The sequence below is a fragment of the Lynx rufus genome, unplaced genomic scaffold (genome assembly GCF_022079265.1).
Source record: "Lynx rufus isolate CCGP_SWC_20201006 ecotype Redwood Valley unplaced genomic scaffold, mLynRuf1.p SCAF_2, whole genome shotgun sequence".
In the NCBI taxonomy this organism is placed as follows: domain Eukaryota; kingdom Metazoa; phylum Chordata; class Mammalia; order Carnivora; family Felidae; genus Lynx; species Lynx rufus.
The window spans coordinates 202,671,700-202,688,323 of NW_025814834.1; the positions used below are offsets into that span (position 1 = coordinate 202,671,700).

General features: G+C 57.1%; 1 protein-coding gene and 1 long non-coding RNA gene across 6 annotated transcripts in view; one reads left to right on the forward strand and one right to left on the reverse strand.

Annotated features, from left to right (window-relative positions):
* The window catches only part of RPS6KA1 (ribosomal protein S6 kinase A1), a 39,216-nt gene extending 23,209 nt beyond the window's left edge, over positions 1 to 16,007 (reverse strand). Inside the window, exons 1-4 of one of the 5 annotated variants that reach the window (XM_047085882.1) lie at positions 15,930 to 16,007; positions 9,701 to 9,745; positions 1,267 to 1,383; positions 920 to 1,001 (exon numbers count right to left, since the gene is read on the reverse strand). In XM_047085882.1, the coding sequence (XP_046941838.1) occupies positions 920 to 1,001; positions 1,267 to 1,383; positions 9,701 to 9,745; positions 15,930 to 15,992 (307 nt within the window). In that variant the 5' untranslated portion in view covers positions 15,993 to 16,007. Of the gene's footprint in view, positions 1 to 919; positions 1,002 to 1,266; positions 1,401 to 2,246; positions 2,544 to 3,554; positions 3,638 to 4,084; positions 4,292 to 9,700; positions 9,746 to 15,929 lie in introns of those variants that run through there. The other 4 variants (XM_047085884.1, XM_047085883.1, XM_047085879.1 and 1 more) reach the window with 4 other exon arrangements.
* Positions 4,840 to 8,044, forward strand: LOC124516523 (uncharacterized). The gene is made up of 2 exons (XR_006963055.1): positions 4,840 to 5,186; positions 7,060 to 8,044. It is a non-coding gene; the product is annotated as an uncharacterized LOC124516523 (long non-coding RNA).
* Positions 16,008 to 16,624: the final 617 nt, after the last annotated feature.

Sequence of the window (16,624 nt, forward strand, 5' to 3'; positions counted from 1 at the left end):
GCTACTCCTTCGGTGAGGCTGCAACCCACTCTCCCCTGGGCTTCTCACTCACAGCACCAAGTGCACCACGCTGCAGGGTCAACACAGCCACTCCCGCCCCAGCCTGGGGACCTTCACAGCAGCGACCAAGTCCTTCATCCTTTTCCCTCACGGCTCCCATCACCCCTGCGGGGAAATGACTTCTACCCCTACCAGCCTGGCCTTAGGGCACCAAAACCACAGTACCCCACAGACAGCACTTTATGGGCCACATGACCCCTAAAGTCCCTAAGGCCAACACTTCTGATCCTCCCTCCCTCCCCTCAGCCAGGGCCTACTCCACCTGGTCAGGGTCACTGCCAGCCCAGAGTCCACTACCAACCAGAGCAATAGACTTTGTGAGCCGTGGAATTCTAGACCTGGCCTTGGGCTCCCTTCTGAACCTCCCTGCTGTCCATCTCTGTGGCCCTGCCTCAACTCACTCTCTCCTGCCTGCCCTAGCTGCTTGCCTGGACTCCCTGCCTCTTCCCCAACACCTTTCTCCACCCTGAGAGGTCTCCCTCATGAAGCAACTCTGCCCAAGTAACCTGAGTACCAGGGGTGTGAAGGCCCCTGCCACAAACATACTGCACTCACCCCCTGCCTCCTTCCAGACATTCACCTTCAGCTATGGTAATTGGTGGTTGGCTTGGGGGTGGGGGAGGGGAAGGATGCGGTTATTCCCCAGAAGTCTTTTCTTCGAAAGGGACCCTGTCTTTGCAATGGGGTGGGATAGGGAGTAAGGGGTGGCTGAGGACAGGCCTGTTTCTCTACCTTCAGACCAGGTACTCTTGGAGATAGAACTGCCTTCTCCGTCAGACCCAACACCTTGAGAGCTGGGCTGTCTCCCACAATCTTGGGCCCAGTCTGGGCTCTGCATGGGGAGGGGACCTCCACTCACCTTTCAGCGTTGCCTTCTTTAGTACCTTCATGGCATACAGGTGCCCACTGTCAGGTCGGGTGATCTTCCGCACCAGGAAGACCTGAGAAAGCAGTGGGGAAAAAGCAGAGGAGAAGCTGGGGAGGGGGGCCGAGCCCATCAGCTTCCATCCTCCAGGGCACAGGCTGACCTCTGACGTCCCCGAGTCCCAGGTTGACCTTTTGCCCTCCCTGGGTACCAAGGTGACCTCCTGTCCTCCCCTCAGACCCACCAACCCTTGCCCTCAGATCCTGAGCCCCGGGGTGACCCCTCATCCCCACCTCTGACATGACCAGTGCTGCCCTCCCAGTTGTGGGCTCAGAACTCACTTTGCCAAAGGATCCCTGGCCCAGAACCTTGAGCAGCTCAAAATGGGATGGGTCGGCCTTCTCAGAGCCAGCCTTGACGTGATGCGTGATGGAGATCTCCTTGAGGATGCCCTCATCCTGATAGAGGGATAGAGCTGGTGGGCATGGTGGGTTTCATCCGGGCCGGCCGGGGGAATGGTCCCCATCCAAGCCCGCTCCCACTAGACCTCAGCAGACAGGGCCCTGCCAGCAGCACCAGACAGCTATGCTGAAGGGGCCAGCCTCCTGGCTCATCAATACCAAAAGGGCCTCAAGGGCCGGGGAGGGTCAAACTACCAAGGTGCTGAGGCAGGTGAGGCACTGCTCCTCTTGCTCCAGCTGTGCTGGCCTGGAGAGGCCCAAAGGGATGCCCAGGCACAGCCAGGTGGAGCCAACCCCAGGCTCTGGCTGAGGCCCAAAGCTCTGCGCAGGCCCTCCCTGTGGGGTTCCCCTCCCCTGCTGCAAAGGTTTTGGTTCTGCCACAATAGGAAGTAGAGTTTGTGCTCAGACTGGAGAGGTAGAGCTGGGCTTTTGTTCCTGGTCAGAATGGATGACAGGACCCTTCTGGCCAGAGGGACAGGGCTGAGATGCACAGGGACCCAAAAGTCACCAGAGGCTCCCCCGGCCAACCCAAGTGCCAGTCTGGGGTAGAAAGGAGCAGAGCCCAGAGACTCCACGATCCACCCATAGAAACTTCCTTCACGGAAGTCTACTGAAAACCCCTTGCCCGGTCTTAGCTGTTCTAGGACCCTTCTGCCCTCCCTCCAATCTGCTGGTATTGCCCTAGAGCCCCGAAGTGCCTCCTCACTTCCCTAGGAAGCAAACCTGGGCAGGGTCCAGTCATCCAGCAGGGCCAGGCCTGGGCTTGGAGAGTCCACAGCCAACTGGGGCCAAACTGGCTGCCCAGGCACCTGCTCCAAGGGCCATAGCCAGGCCAAGACCAGACATCTGGGCACACTCACCGAGTCCTGCCTGGGGCCAGAGCCAGGGCCAGGGGCAGGCAGAGAGGTTTGGCTGATCCTGGGCCGCTGCTTCCTGGGCAGCCAGGGGAGCAGGGCCCAGAGCCGCAAGCGGGGCGGCTTGGGATCCTGCTCCATTCGCCCGGCAGGGCCGAGGCACCATGGCAGGAGCAGGCAGCGTCAGGGGCTGCCTCGGAGGTGGCCAGGCCCAAGGCGGATGTGCAGGGTGAGGGCGGGGGCTGGGCCCTGCTCAGGGCCGCCAATCACTCAGGGCCTGTGGTTTCCCAGCTCCAGGCCTACAATCTCACCACGTTCCCTTCCTCTCTTTTCCCCCCTCCCCACTGCCTGAGGGCTGCCCTCAGGCCCTTCCCCCCAACCCTCCTTGTGGGTCCCAAAGGGAAAGCCCCAGGCCAACCCAGCTGCTGAGGGGTAGACGGGTACCCAACAGGCAAAGACAGACACCCAACATGTAGAGGCAGATAAAGAGGGTCACCCAACAGGCAGAGGCAGGCATCAATAGGTAAAGACAGATGAAGGTGGGCATCTAACAGGCAGAGACGCATGCCCACAAAGCAGGGATGGATAGGGACACATGCCCAGCAAGGGGAGGTAGGAAGAATACATATCCAACAAGTACCCAACAAGCAGAGGCAGGAGGGAACTCATATTTAACAAGCAGAGGTGCATGGGGACACATATCCAACAGGCAGAGACAGAAGGGGATACAAACTCAACAGGCAGAGACAGATGGGGACCCAACAGGCAGAGGCAGATGGGGGCTTGCATCCAACAGGTGGAGACAGATGGGACACGTACTCAACAGGCAGAGACAGAAGGGGACACAACCCAACAGGCACCCGACATGTGAGATGTACCCAACAGGTGAAGATAGGCACTCATCAAACGGAGACAGAAACAGGAACAGAAGCAGGTGGGTGGCAGAAAGAGACAGTGAGGCCCAAGTAGACTGACAGATACCCAAGCCATACACACAGGCAGGAAAGACATGCAGAAAGTCAGACCCTGGACTCAATGGCAGAGCTCTGGGTTCTTGCTGGTCTGCCAGGGGGTGGGAAAAGAGGTGCAGAGACATCACCTGCAAACACCCAGCGCTGGGGGGGACAGTCCAACATTTGTGGCAGACACACCTCTGAGGTCTCTTCCTATGCCAGGGCCCTGGACTAAGACAGTGGACTGAGAGGAACATCTCCTGAATGCAATCTGATGGCTTTGACTCTGATCCCAATTTCCCAAAAGCTGTTATCCCCATTTCAGAAACAGGAAACCGAGGCCCAGAGGACAGTGACTCACCCAGGCCGAAAGTGAACCAGTGGCAGAGCAGGCTTAAACTCAAATCCTTCCTCCAGTTACTGCCTGGCCTGGGGTCAGCGGGCCTCAAGTGCCAGGAAAGGGTGGGCAGGTAAGTCAGTCAGAGCCATGCCCTGCCCATCCAAGCCCACCCCCTCCCTCAGTACTGGGGTCGGTCCAGGGACTTCCCATTCTAGGTCTAGACCCTGACAGACACAGCCCCATCTTCAGGGGACCTTGAACAGTCACAAAAGCTGCAGCTCTAAGAAGCTGCATGCTAATCAGGCCCCTGTGTGGGACAGGCAGAAAGCCTGGCTCAGAGAGGGGCTGAGGTGAGCCAAAGCCACACAGCAACCCTTGCCCACCCCGCCCTGAGGTTTGAGCCTCCACTTGCCTGTCTGCCTCTGAGAACACTCCCTCGGGACAGAAGCAGTCACCCGGAAACCCCAGGGGACAAAGCCACTCCCAAACCCATTCCTTGCCCAGGGTCATGGTGACAGACGCTGCTGGAGGCAGGCCAACCCTCTGCTCACCTTTCTGGGACAGGGGAGTGAGTCTCTCTCAACCCTGGGGAAATCTGCCGGGGTCTGCATGGTGGGGCTCAAGCCGGTGGCCAGAGGGCCCTGTTACTCGTCTACTTCTGCTTTTTCAGCCTTCCCGGCCCAGAAGGCAGGGTCCCTGACCCCCTCCTTCTCACTTCCCCCTCTGCAGGGAGGAGGGACAGAAGATGGGTCAGGCTCCCCTGCTGAGGAGGGGACATTGTAGACCCCAAGCCCATGACTCCGGGGGGGCCCAGGGATAAATCCTTCCTCGACTCCTCTGATCCTAAGGAGGGGAGACTAGGACACAGATAAAAGTCACAAAGCAATGAGGCAGCGACACATTGGGCATCCCAGCACCTGCAAACATCCCCTTGAGAGAATGTGGAGCAGAAGTCAGCAAGGCCAGACTCTGAATGCCCCAGCCCAGAGTGCAGGAGCTTCTTCCCCCCATAGTGACCTTCCTATGGCTGGGCCCACCCAAAATGGCAGCCCACAGCACAGGCAGCACCGCCCCCCGCCCTGCCTTGCAGAAGCCCGCCAGTCCAGGGTCCTGGGATGGGTGGGGGGGGGGGGAAGGATAGCGGGGGTGCAAAAGGGCCTAGCAAGGACCTCACAGAAGTCTGAGAGAAGGAGCAGGTAGCAGTAGGGCAGGGGTTGACCAGGCCCAGCCCCCTTCCACGTGGCCTGGCCGCACCAGTCCCACCAGTACACCCACAGGAACTGGCACGCCCACAAATATAAACAGGCTGATGATCGGAAACCATTTCCACAGACATGTGGAAACACACGCTCCCACGTACACACGGACTTCCCCTTCCAGTCCTCAAAGGGGCTCCAACGACAGCCTGATGACGGCCTGCCGCGGGTTGTGAAAGACGTCTCCTTAGACAGACAGCTCGCTGCACCCAGCTTCTGCAGGCAGGGGTCTGGAGGATGGGACGGCCCTGGGAGCCCCAAAGTGCTCTGGGCCAGAGCCAGCTGGGCCCCCCACCAACCCTCAAATCCCTCAGAAGCAAAGGAAGACTCTGTGGCCAGCAGGGTACAGGAAGGGGCAACAGGAAGGAAACAGTCTCAGAGCTGCCTTCGCTGAAGGGTATGTGCTGGGGCTGTGAGGCCTCTGGTGGCAGGAGTGGGGGAGGACAGGCACCAGACCACATCCCTTGGTCCCTGCCCCATTCCCCCCTATAGATACTTCCTCTTATCTACTTCCTCCCACAGGGCAGCTGGGAGAGAAGCCCAGAGCCCCCTGGCCTGATCCCTGGTCCCTAGGGTCCCCACCCCAGGCCTCCCTCCACCAGCTGGAGCCCAGCTGCCAATTCTGGCTGTAACGGACACCCACAGCCCCTTCCCCGGCTGGCAGTATAGGCAGGGCCTCCCAGGCCCGCCCCCTCTGAGAGGACAGATAGCTCTGGCTATGTCTCCTAGCAGGCCTCTGGGGAGGTGAGGAGGGGGCCACAGTTCCCAGGTGGCCTTGCTGCACTGGGCCAGGCCTGGCATGAGTGACGACGAGAACTGTGCTCCTTACAAACTGAGCAAATACTGCACCAGGGTCATCCTTTCCTTCAGCCTCTACCGGTATGGGTTCTGCCAGGCCCTGTGCCTTAGCTCCGAGGGAGATACTGTCACCCCATTCCAGAGACGCGAAAACTGGACTCAGAAAGTGACTTGCCCAAGGCCACATAGCTAGAAAGGGGGACTGAAGCCTACACTCAAGCGTTTCATTATCACCCTCCCTGCGAGCCTATTTCCCCTTTGGGCATCGCTCACAGATACTGGGCTCCTGCTCGGTCCCCAAGCCAGGAAGCCAATCAGAGGAGGGGCACAGACTCAAGCCTTGTTCTCAGGCAGCTCCTGAAAATATATAACAAAACACAACTCTCAGGCTGCAGTGGAGGTGCTGTAGGTGCCCAGAGGCAGTAACTATCTGCCTAGGGTGAGGTCCCAAAGTACCTTCCACAGAGAGGGCGGTCCAGCTAAACCCTGAGAATGAATAGGAGTTGGCCAGGCAGAAAAGAGGAAAAAAAGACACTCCATGTAGAGAGGGACCAGCATGAAGAGGCTGAGGCCAGGAGCACAGGGTAGGAAGTTAAGAACTGTCCACTCATTAGCTGAGTGCTACCAGGCAAATTCACTTCCCTGTCTGAGCCTCAGTCTCCCCCTCTGTAAAGCAGAGGTTAAAACTAAATGTTCAACCCTCGGAAGGCTGTTGCAAATAAAGCGGGCCACAGAGACAAAGGGATGTTGTAAACAGGACTTCTCCCTTGATAAGATGGGCAGTCTTCCTGCTGCAGAGTTCCCTTGGGCAGTCCGAAGGGACACAGCCCGGCCACGTGGTTCCAGGACCTGGGAGGGTGGGCTAGCCTACCCTGGCCAGTCCAAGGGAAGTTCCCCCCCAACACCTGAGGCTTCCAAGGCTCCCCGAAGTCCACAGTCACATCCTGCTTGTGCTCCGGCCAGGGTAGCATGAGGGATCCGGGATGGATCAGGGTTTCATAAACAGGAAGAGAGGAGGGGAGGGGGGAAATGCTCAGCTCTCAAAATAGACCTGCAGGCGCTTCAAAGGGGTCCAGCTCCGGAGATAGCCGGGGGAGGGGGCCTGGGATGCCTGGTCCACTGTCATGGAGGGAGGGAGGGTGAGTGGAGCCCCAGTGTGCCTGAGGGCACCAGGTGCGCAAGGGCGCGGAAGGGATCCGGGGGCTCTTGCCCTAGACTGCTGTCTATACTATGGCTGCTAAAACCCCAATCCCCCTTTCTGCCTAAAATAAATAAAATAAACACGCATTACACCAAACTTGGGGGGCCTGGCTGGCTCAGTTGGTGCAGCGGGCAACTCTTGATCTCGGGGTTGTGAGTGAGAGCCCCACATTGGGTGTAGAGATTACTTAAAAATAAAATCTTTAAGGAAAAAAACAATCACACCAAACTTTGTGGGATTAATTTATGCCATGTCACATTCCCTCCTCCAGGTGGCCCTGAGGGGTGGACCCTATTCTTCTTTTACAGGAAAAGCACCTGACCCTCAGAAGGGCAAATCACTTGCCCAAGTTCTGAAGCAAACAAGAAAGAGGGGCAGGATTCTGACTTCAGAACACCTGACTCCCAAGTGCCTCTTCTCGTCTCCTCTCTGCCTGAAAGGCCCGATTCTCTCTGGCGCTGCCGAATCCTGCTTTTCGAGGCCCAGCCAAGTGCCAGTTCTGCAGGGACGGTGGCCTGGTGCCCTACAGCCCACCACAACTCTCCTTCCTCTGCCACACACAGCAGTGACCATCCATGTGGTCCATGCTCAGCCCTGAGCGCAGATGCCCCTGGCTGGGCTCCCCAGGACGTGCTCATCTTACCATGTCACCGGGAGAAATGTGGGTACCTGGAAAGTGCCCAAAATGGGGCCTGGCACAGAATGGAGATTCTCTGTGCCTACGATCATGTTCTTCCCCATCACAGTGCCCACCATACAGCTTTCCTGTCTCCATCCTCTCCCTAAGTCTGCAAGCTCCCTGGGGCTGGGGGTATTAACCTCATTTTAGGGTCCCCTAGTGCCGCTGCAAGGTGCACCAAAAGTCTGATGAAGCAAAGGATAAACTGGCCTGCTGCCCCTTCATTCCACTGCACAAAGCGATGAGGTCCTGACCACGGGCTGAGCGCCCCCTGGTGTGTGGAGCCCAGAAGTGGGCAATGGGGATACTGTGAGGTTCTAGGGGCAACAGAAAAGATAGATGAAGCAGATGCCTGGAAATGGTGGAACCTGAGATCACAGGGATCCAATATGCCCCCTCTTCAGCACTCAGCGTTCTCTGAGCTGGGAGAAGTGTGAGCTCTGTGGTCAAGCAAGACCTGACTCCATTGCTCACCAGCTATGTGACCTTGGGCCTCAATTTGCTCATCTGTAAAATGGGGACGGTAACAATTTCTGTATCAGGGGTGTTGTGAAAACTAAACGCAAAGCTCCTGGTATGGGTTAAGCTCTTTCTATCCCTTAAAGTGGCATTCAAAGCTCTCCTTGCCTATCCATCTCCAGCCTTGTCTCTCTTCCCATCCCGGGGTCTTCTGCCAGAGAGCAAGGGTCATAGGCTTGGGATCAAATGTAGGTTACCTGGCAGGGTAAGCTCCCACTCTTTCCCAACAAGTCCCTCTAGCTCCTGAGGTGAGAAGCTATACTTACCCCCTGCTCCCCCAAAGCTGCAAGCTCTTCTGCAACCCCCAGAACTTAAGCCCCAAGATCTGAACATCCTGGTTCTTCTTTGTTACTAAGCAACTAGCAAGCGCTACTTTGTGGGAGGAGATTCTCCAGACGTGGGGCCAAGGCAAACCAAGGGACCCAGTCCCCTACCACTTGGTCTGACTTCTGGTGGCCAAGGTGGCCACAGTAACCATCAGAGGAGGGGGAAGGAGCCTACTGATCTTACCTTGCCCTATCCTGGGAAGCTCAGCTCCCTTATCTTAGGAGGATGAGATAAGACAAACATCAGGACCAGCCCTGAGTCTATTTCAAAGGTCAAGCTTACGGCAGGTGTAGTGCCCAGGCCAACCCAGATGGAGAGGGTGTGGCCACTGGAGGGAACTGAAGCTGAGTGCTCACACTGCTGGTGCTGAAATCAGTGTGCCAGGCAGTTACTACCTCATCTGTCCTTCCCATCACTCTTGTGAGGTAGATACCATTATCCCCAATTTACAGATGAGGAAACAGAGACTCAGAAGGGAGAAGACCTCTGGCCAAATGGTGAGGGTGGAACCAGGACTTGAACGGTCTGCTCTACTGCCAGAACCCATCCTCTGTCCTGCCCAAGCAACTTCCAAAGCACCCCTACCCCAGCCAGTAGTTCTGGAACCTCACAGCTCCTGAAAACTGGGCACAGAGATGAGAAAGCCCAGTCCAGAAAGCACAAAGGACCCACCCAAGGTCACACAACTGTCACCCAGCCCCTGGTGCTTTTGTCAACACACAAAACCAGGAACAGGGGTTGAAGGGCTAAAGGGAGGTGCCCAGGGAAGCAAAGATAGTAGGGGTGAGGGAACCAGCCTAGGGCTGGGAGATGGGAACCCAGAGAAATGGCCAATGGGCCACAGGCCAGGCACTGGGCCCTGGTTAGACATGAGAGGCCACCAGATTCCCTTCCTTCATGTACCAGCACCATATACCCAGATGATTCCAGGCCTTCATGAAAGCCCAGCTGATCTGAGCCTCTCCCATCACCCCTTCAGCCCTTTCCTTACTTCTGTGAGTGAATAAACCAAGGAAGTGGCCTGAGTAATGAGAAGCCAGAGTTCTAGCCTGGGTTCTGCTCCTGACCCTGTCTGGGCCGCAGTCCCCTCACCTAAGAAATAGGAAGGTTGAGGGGCACCTGGCTGGCTCAGTCGGTAGAGCATGTGACTCTTAATCTTGAAATTGTAAGTTCAAGCCCCACGGTGGGTATGAGATTACTTAAAAAAATAAAGTCTTTAAAAAAAAGAAAGACAGAAATAGGAAGGTTGGAACAAGTGATCTCTGTGCACAGGGTCACCTTGAGTTTTCCGTGGGACCAGAGAGGAAGGCTGAGCTGGGCAGGCCTCCCTCCTCCTCCAAAGCCATGCAAATGGTCCCTTGCTCAGGGTGCCTGCCTTGGTCCTCACCTTGGACGGCTGCAGTCCAGCTTCTTCCCCCGAGGCCTGTCCATTCTGGAAAAGAAAAGGCAGACAGGGAAACATTACCAGGACTTACCAGTGTGGGACAGAACGAAAACAGACCCTGCCAGAACCCATGCTCATGGCTGCCCCCAGTACCTAGGGAGGCCATGTAGGCAGGGGCCCTCTACCTCCATTTTCACTGTAAGGGCACAGGTATCAAGTGCCCTCCTGGGACAGTCCCTCACCAGCATTTCCCAATCCTCCCTCCCTTGTGCTCTCTGCCTAGCAAACCCCTCATCTCTGAAGACTGAGCTTAAATGTCACCTCCCCCCAGTGAGAAGGAAAGGACGTGTGTGGCTCCCAGCTCTGCCGGAGACAAACTGCGTGATTCTGTACCAAATAATCAACAGCAAGAGGCCTCAGTCCCCTGACCTGTAACATGGGGATAGTCACACCCACCTCCCAGAATTGCTGCAGGGATGTAAGGGGACAAAGTCTGGGAAAGTCCAGCCTGGAGATGGTGGCTACCCTGTCCTTGCCCCACTCTGGGACCCCTTCCCTGTCCTTGCCAGGCAGAATTGCTGCTGCCCCACTGTGCCCCTGCATTCCTTCACTGTACCATGTGCCACGCTGCAGGGACTATTTACACATAGGCTCGCCCTTTCTAATAAACGGGGAGTCCTGGGAGGACAGAGATTAGGACTTGGTGCTAACAGCTGCTCTCTTCTAAGCCCCTGCCACATGCCAGGCCCTGGGCTCGCTGCCTCACACCTGTGGTACCGTTAAATCCTCATGACCTGGGAGGTAGGCCCCGGCCCCATTTGGCAGAAGAAGAAACTGAGGTTCAGAGGGGCGTATGATGGCACCTAAGGTCACATAACTGGTAAGTGGGGATTCAAAATCTGGTCTCTGACACCCAGGAGGTGCTCAAAAAAAAAAAAAGGTCTGCTGAAAAGGAGCCCACACCCCAGAGGGGGAACTACCTGTAGAGAGGCAGGCAATGGGCCACTTTCTAGGTAGTCCTGCTTTTTCCATCCCCTAGACTTCGCCCTCAGGGGTACACCAAACCCAGCCCATCCCTTTCCTGTGTGATATGAGGTGAGTAACCAGGCCTTGGGAAGCAGAAAGGAGCTGTCCCCACCCCTCTTGGCAAGCAAAAGTGTGGTGAGGCAGACAGAGGCTCCTACCGGTAGCAAGACCCAGCCTAGGGCAGGTCAGGACTTTGGAGCCAGGGGCTGGGTCCACAGGGCAGCTGTGGCTTTGCTTGGCAGAAGCAGGCACAGCTGTGCTCTGCCCATTACATAATCTCCCTGCTCCTGGAGCAGCTCCTCCCTGCCGCTCCCAGGACATCCTGCCCCCGTGAGCCTCTTTAATGCCCCCAGTCCTCCCCAGGGACCACTGTTCTGCAGGCCCCTCCACACACACATACATATACATGCTGTCCTCTCTCAGCGACCTGGGGAGAGGGCTGGGTTGATCAGGGCCAGGGAGGAGGGGTGGGGTGCACGGTGCATTTATATATTGAGTTCCATTTCACCCAGCATTCTAGACTCTTGACATAATTCCACAGTTATGGAAATGTGGAATCCACAGATGGTCACAACAGCCTACATGCACACCAGCCCCCTGCCTTCCCCATTCCAAACCCCTATCCTTCCTAAAACTCAACTGTGACCCTTGCACTTGAGCAATCAACTCTCTTGGTGATTCACTCCTTATTGAGAACCTTCTCTGTACCAGGCCCCAGACCCTTCCATGACTTCTCACTGTCTATAGAATAAAGACCCAGCTTCTTGGCATGACATCCAAGGCCATCATCCCAACTGCCCAACACAGGTGATTAGTATGTGGGTTCTAGAACCTGACCTTCTGAGTTCAAATTCTGGCTTCTACTGCTGCACGACCCTGAGGTTATTTCATTTCTCAGGGCTTCAGTTTCTTCATCTGTGGAATGGGGATAAAAGTAATGTATCTCACTGGGTGGCTATAAGAAGCAAACAAAATAATGCCTGTAAATATCTACACCTGACACATAACTGGTTCACAAACAATAGCCATTATTATTACTGGGCCCTCTTCTTGAGCTTAACTGAATGACCTGGGACCTTGAGAAGACCAGCTTGTTTCATAGCCCCAAGCCATCTTCATGGTGGCTCCTAATATCAAGAAAACCTTTCCTGCTTTGTCCCTTTGGCAAATTCCTGGTCTTCTTTCAGGACTCACTTCCAATGTCCTCTTCTCTGTTCACAAAGCCTCAAGTCCTTTCCTCCCTCCTCTGGGCCCCACAGCACCGAGCAAGCCATAGGTTAACTCAGGAAGAAGCATAGCTTATCCATCATTACCTCCCTAGCACCCAGCTCAGGGTCCAGAGCACGGTTTGTCAAATGAAAGCTCGCCTCAGTAAAGAGAGCAAGAAGGCCAGAGCAGGGTCTATTACTCCTATTTTTCAGATGAAGCTCAGAGAGTTAAGGGACTTACATGAGGTCCCTTGGCTAGCATGTGACAGACATGGGGCCATAACCCAAAGTCACATGGCTGCAAGCCTAAATCCCCAATGAGGGGTGTGATGAGGTCATGGATGTACCCAGAAGTGTGGGCTTACTGAGCAGTATCCTACATGATTCAAGGAACCCCACAGGCCCTGTTTGGCTGCCTCCAGCCCCCAGGGTCTCTGGCCTGGGTGTCATCCTTATGGAACCCCATGTCTGTAACAGCTGATGCACAAGTCTTCTAGAAGGGGATAGGCAGCCCTGGAGAAAGGACCGGGAGTGCAAAGAGACCACAGGTGAGTATCCCCCCCAGAGCCAGGGTCCTGAGAAGGCAGGGTCCAAGTGTCTCTCTGGCCTTACTACTGCACAGACAGTGGAGAGAACACAGTTCTGCAGCAACGAAGACATACTGCTAATCCCAGCTCTGCCAGCCACACACTCTGACCTTGGGTCTGTCATATCACTTCTCTGACCCTCAGTTTTCTCATCTGTATTACGAAGCCAGGTCTGTCTTGTTCACAGCCGCACTGTTGCTTAGCATAGAACTTGTCACGTGACAGTACTCAATAAATATTTGCTGAATGAATGAGTAAATGAATGAAAGGGGACAATGATCTTGACCTTGCAGAATACTAATGAAAGACCTTGTCTAAAACATCTGGTATAGGAAGGGTTCTCTGACCTCTCCCACTCTCCCTGCTCTTCCTCAGAGAGCACTGCTCATAGGAGTGCTCTAAGGCCCCCAGACCACTGTGCCCCCTCCCCAGAACTCAGAGATGGATTCCAAAAGGCATCCTTCCTTCCCACGCAAGCAGCTCTGCCTTGAGAAGAGGGGCCCAGGGCAGCGTCTGGAGAGGCCGGGCAGCAGATGGACAAAGACAGCACGTGCCCCACAGGCAGGAAGCAGCCCCAGGAGCTGGGTTCAGAGCCCAGCACTGGCAGCCTTGCACGCTGCTGGAGGCTGGGGGCCAGGTGCCAGGGCTGGCTGGCACCACCAGCCCTCCGAAAAGGCTGGACAGAGGCCCTGCGGGACATGGAGAGTCTGCCAACATCCGGAGCCTCTCCTGGAGTACCTTCCACCTGGGCCAGTGTGATCCCAGCCCTCCCCCAACTTTGCCACCCCCACCCCCACCCCCACCCAAAAAAACTTGGTGGAAGACAGTGAGAGATCTGGGTTCCCAATCTGTCTCTGCATTAATTCACAGGCAAGTTCTTCTCCGAGTTCAGCTGTTCCATATGAAAACGGGGGTAATAATCCCTTTTTTTTTTTTTTTTTTTAAGAGGCTCTTCACCTAACACGAGGCTTGAACTCACAACCCTGAGATCAAGAGTCACATGCTCTACTGACTGAGCCAGCCAGGCCCGGCAATAATCCCTACTTTGAGAAGTTGTTTCAAGAATTATTTTATTTTAATGAGGTGACATAAGTGAAGCAGGGTAGGTGGCACACACGGAAGCTCTGTGCACAGCAGGGCTGGGCCTAAACACAAGGTTACTGCTTTCAGCAGGGCCAGGGAAGGCCCAGGCAGAATCCTCACCCACACTTCCACCTGGGCCAGGCCCTGCCTCCCAGCAGCCCATTTTCGGCAGCGTCATGGGGAGGACAGGGCAGTCTAGATCCCAAGCCTCTGCCAAATGCCCCCACCGGCCCCTTGCCTGCCTCATTCCTGGCCGGGAGCTGGTGGCAGCGTCTGTACCTGTAGGTCAGGCTACTATATCGCTTACATGTCACCTGGCTAAGAACAGCGAGGCCCTGTTCTCCAGTGAGAACAGTCCAACCAGTGCCCTGGCTGCCCCATGGCTCCTATTACCCAAACAATAACACCCAGTCGCCTGGCACTTCCATGGAGTGGGGGAGGGGGAGAAGAGGCAGCAGCGCCCAGGGCTCTGCACCTCTCAGGCCCAGGAAGCATGAAGCTAGAACCCAGCCCTGGCCACTGGAGGAACAGAGGTGCAGAGAAGCTAAGGACCGACTGAGGGTCACACAGTCTTCCCAAGGTGAAACTCTGAGAAATCATGACCCCCCCCCCCCCCAATCCTAGGAAGCAAACCAGGCTTCGCCTCTCACAGAGCTCAGGTGCAGTAGTACTCAAAACTGAGTTGAGTTTCCTGTTTAATCCTGGTTAAGCTGGCCCCTGCCCCAGGATTCCCCAAAGGGAAGCAGGAAGTAGTGCCCTGCGCTGGGAATCAAGCTCCTGGGTGTCTGCCTTCCTACTAGTATAACCCAAGGTAAGTCCTTGGGTTAAGTCCTTCCCGGCCTACCTTCCTCTAGGGAGGCCTAAGTCTCAGGGGCATGCCAGGGCAAAGGAATCCACCTCGGAGGACCCCCCCCCAACCTGGCCCTTATACCCCAGGGCTGCAGGGGGGGGGGTACTGCAGAGGGCAGTGTTCCTCACCTCAGAGGGTGAGTCAGCGAGAGAACCTCCGAGAGTCGTGCAGGGCCTGTAAAAACCCCATGGCAGGGATCCCAGAGCAATTTACTCCAAATTGCACCTTCAGGTTGGTTACCTAATCCTGCCGCGCCCACCCTCCAATAGCCAGTGTCAGCCATGACCGTCCCTTTAAAGGGGTAGCACACCTGGGGTGCTGGGGACCTGGGGTCCTCAGTCTGATCACAACCTGTGGCCCTGAGAGGCAGGGTACTTGGTGGTTGCCCCAGGTAAGAGAAGGCAGAGGAGTGGAGCTAGGCAGGGGCTAGGGACCAAAGCCAGGAGAAAATCACCTTGGCTCCTGGGCTCACTGAGGTCTTCACACCCTCTCAGTATACCCCCCCACATCCCCTCTGGAAAAGGAGTGTCGCCTGCCTCCTTCCCAGCATGAGGCTGAGGGGAAAGTTTTCTCAATCTGCTGGTTCAGGGTCTTGACCTTGACCCTGAGGGTCAATGGGCACAGGAAGCACTGGCCTTCTGCATCCCAGGGCCTGGCACCACAGAATCCTCAGAGGAGGGCAGGAGCTGCTTCTGGTAGAGGTTAGGTGACAGAGGCCAAATGCCCCAGGGGCCCAGCCCTTCCTAAGCGAGGGCTCCCAAGAAAGGAGGCAGGCACCGAGGTCCTCCCTGACTCCAGGAATAATCTTCACAAGGTCTAAGGGCTTTTCCCCACTCTCTTCACAGCCTGGGGTAGGGGATACAGGTGTCCTCTGGCCCTAGCCTCGGGGCAAAGAAAACCAAGTTTCAGCCCTGGACGGGTGGTGTCACCCCACATTCCACAACTGCCAAGGGTCAAGAGGGGTAATCCTGCTAGCGTCAGCAGCGGAGACGCGGGAGCTATTGGGGTAGGGCACTGGGAGACGTCAAGGAGAAGTGGGGTTCCCATGACCCTCTTCTCTTGGAGAATCCCAGACATCTGGCACCTCAGCCCTGCCCAACTGCTCTGATAGTGGAAGCTCCGACAGTTCCCGGTACGGGTCCTAGGTGTGTGGGGTGAGGTGGGCAGATCTCACGGCCCCGCGGGATCTTCTCTCCAGGCTAAAGGGGTCTTGGGCGCTTGGAGGAACTGTCCCTCGCGCACACACACACATACACACACACACACACACACACACACACACACACACACACACACGCAGACACGCGCGCGATATGGAGGGGGCGGGTGGAGCCGAAGAGAAGGCAAGTGATCGGAGTGCACTCGCGCCCTCGCGGGCGCCCGCCAGGCTGCAGCGGCTCCGCAAGCCGCCCCGCCCCTGTGGGGACCCAGGCTCGCCGGCCGCCCGCCGGCGCCCATCCTCCGCCCCGCTCACTCACCTCCGGGTCCAGCGGCACCAGCTCCATGAGCGGCCAGGGCTCCTTGAGCTGGGCGAGCGGCATCGCGCCGCCGCCGGGCCGCCCGCGCTCCTCCCGCGGCCCGGGCCGCACCGCCTCCCGGGTCCCAGGGTCCCTGGCTCTGCGCCCTCGCGCCCCCCGCCCCCCGGCGAGACCCTCACGCTCGGGCAGGGCCGCCCGCCGCCGCTGCCGCCGCGGCACTCGCACTTCGGCTCCCTCCGTCACCCGGCACCGCCGCGCCCATTGGCTACCTGCGCAAGGGGCGGGGCCGCCTAAGCCCCGCCCCAGCCCCCGCGGCGCGGCTTTCCCGGAGCGGACCCCCGCCCCCGGCGCGCGGGAGCGTTGGCCACGCCTCTACCGCGAGCCCCTGGCCGGTGCTCTGCTACGCCTTAGAAGAGGCCTTCCTGACTCCTCCCTCCCAAACCTTGTCCTTCCTTACGGACCACGCCAGGGTCATCTGTTTCCCCTCATCTGTTAGTTTGGGATCATGCCCCAGATATTCCTTCTCCCTCCTGAGGGAGAGAAACCCCCTGTTCCCCTAGCTCCCATCCACCCCCCCCCCCACCACCACCACGCACTCATTCACACACAATGTCCCCGGGCCTGACCCAGGCAGAGGCTTGAAAAGAGCCCGGGCCCCACTCTCCTCAGGCCCTCACCTCATGAGGCCCTAGAGA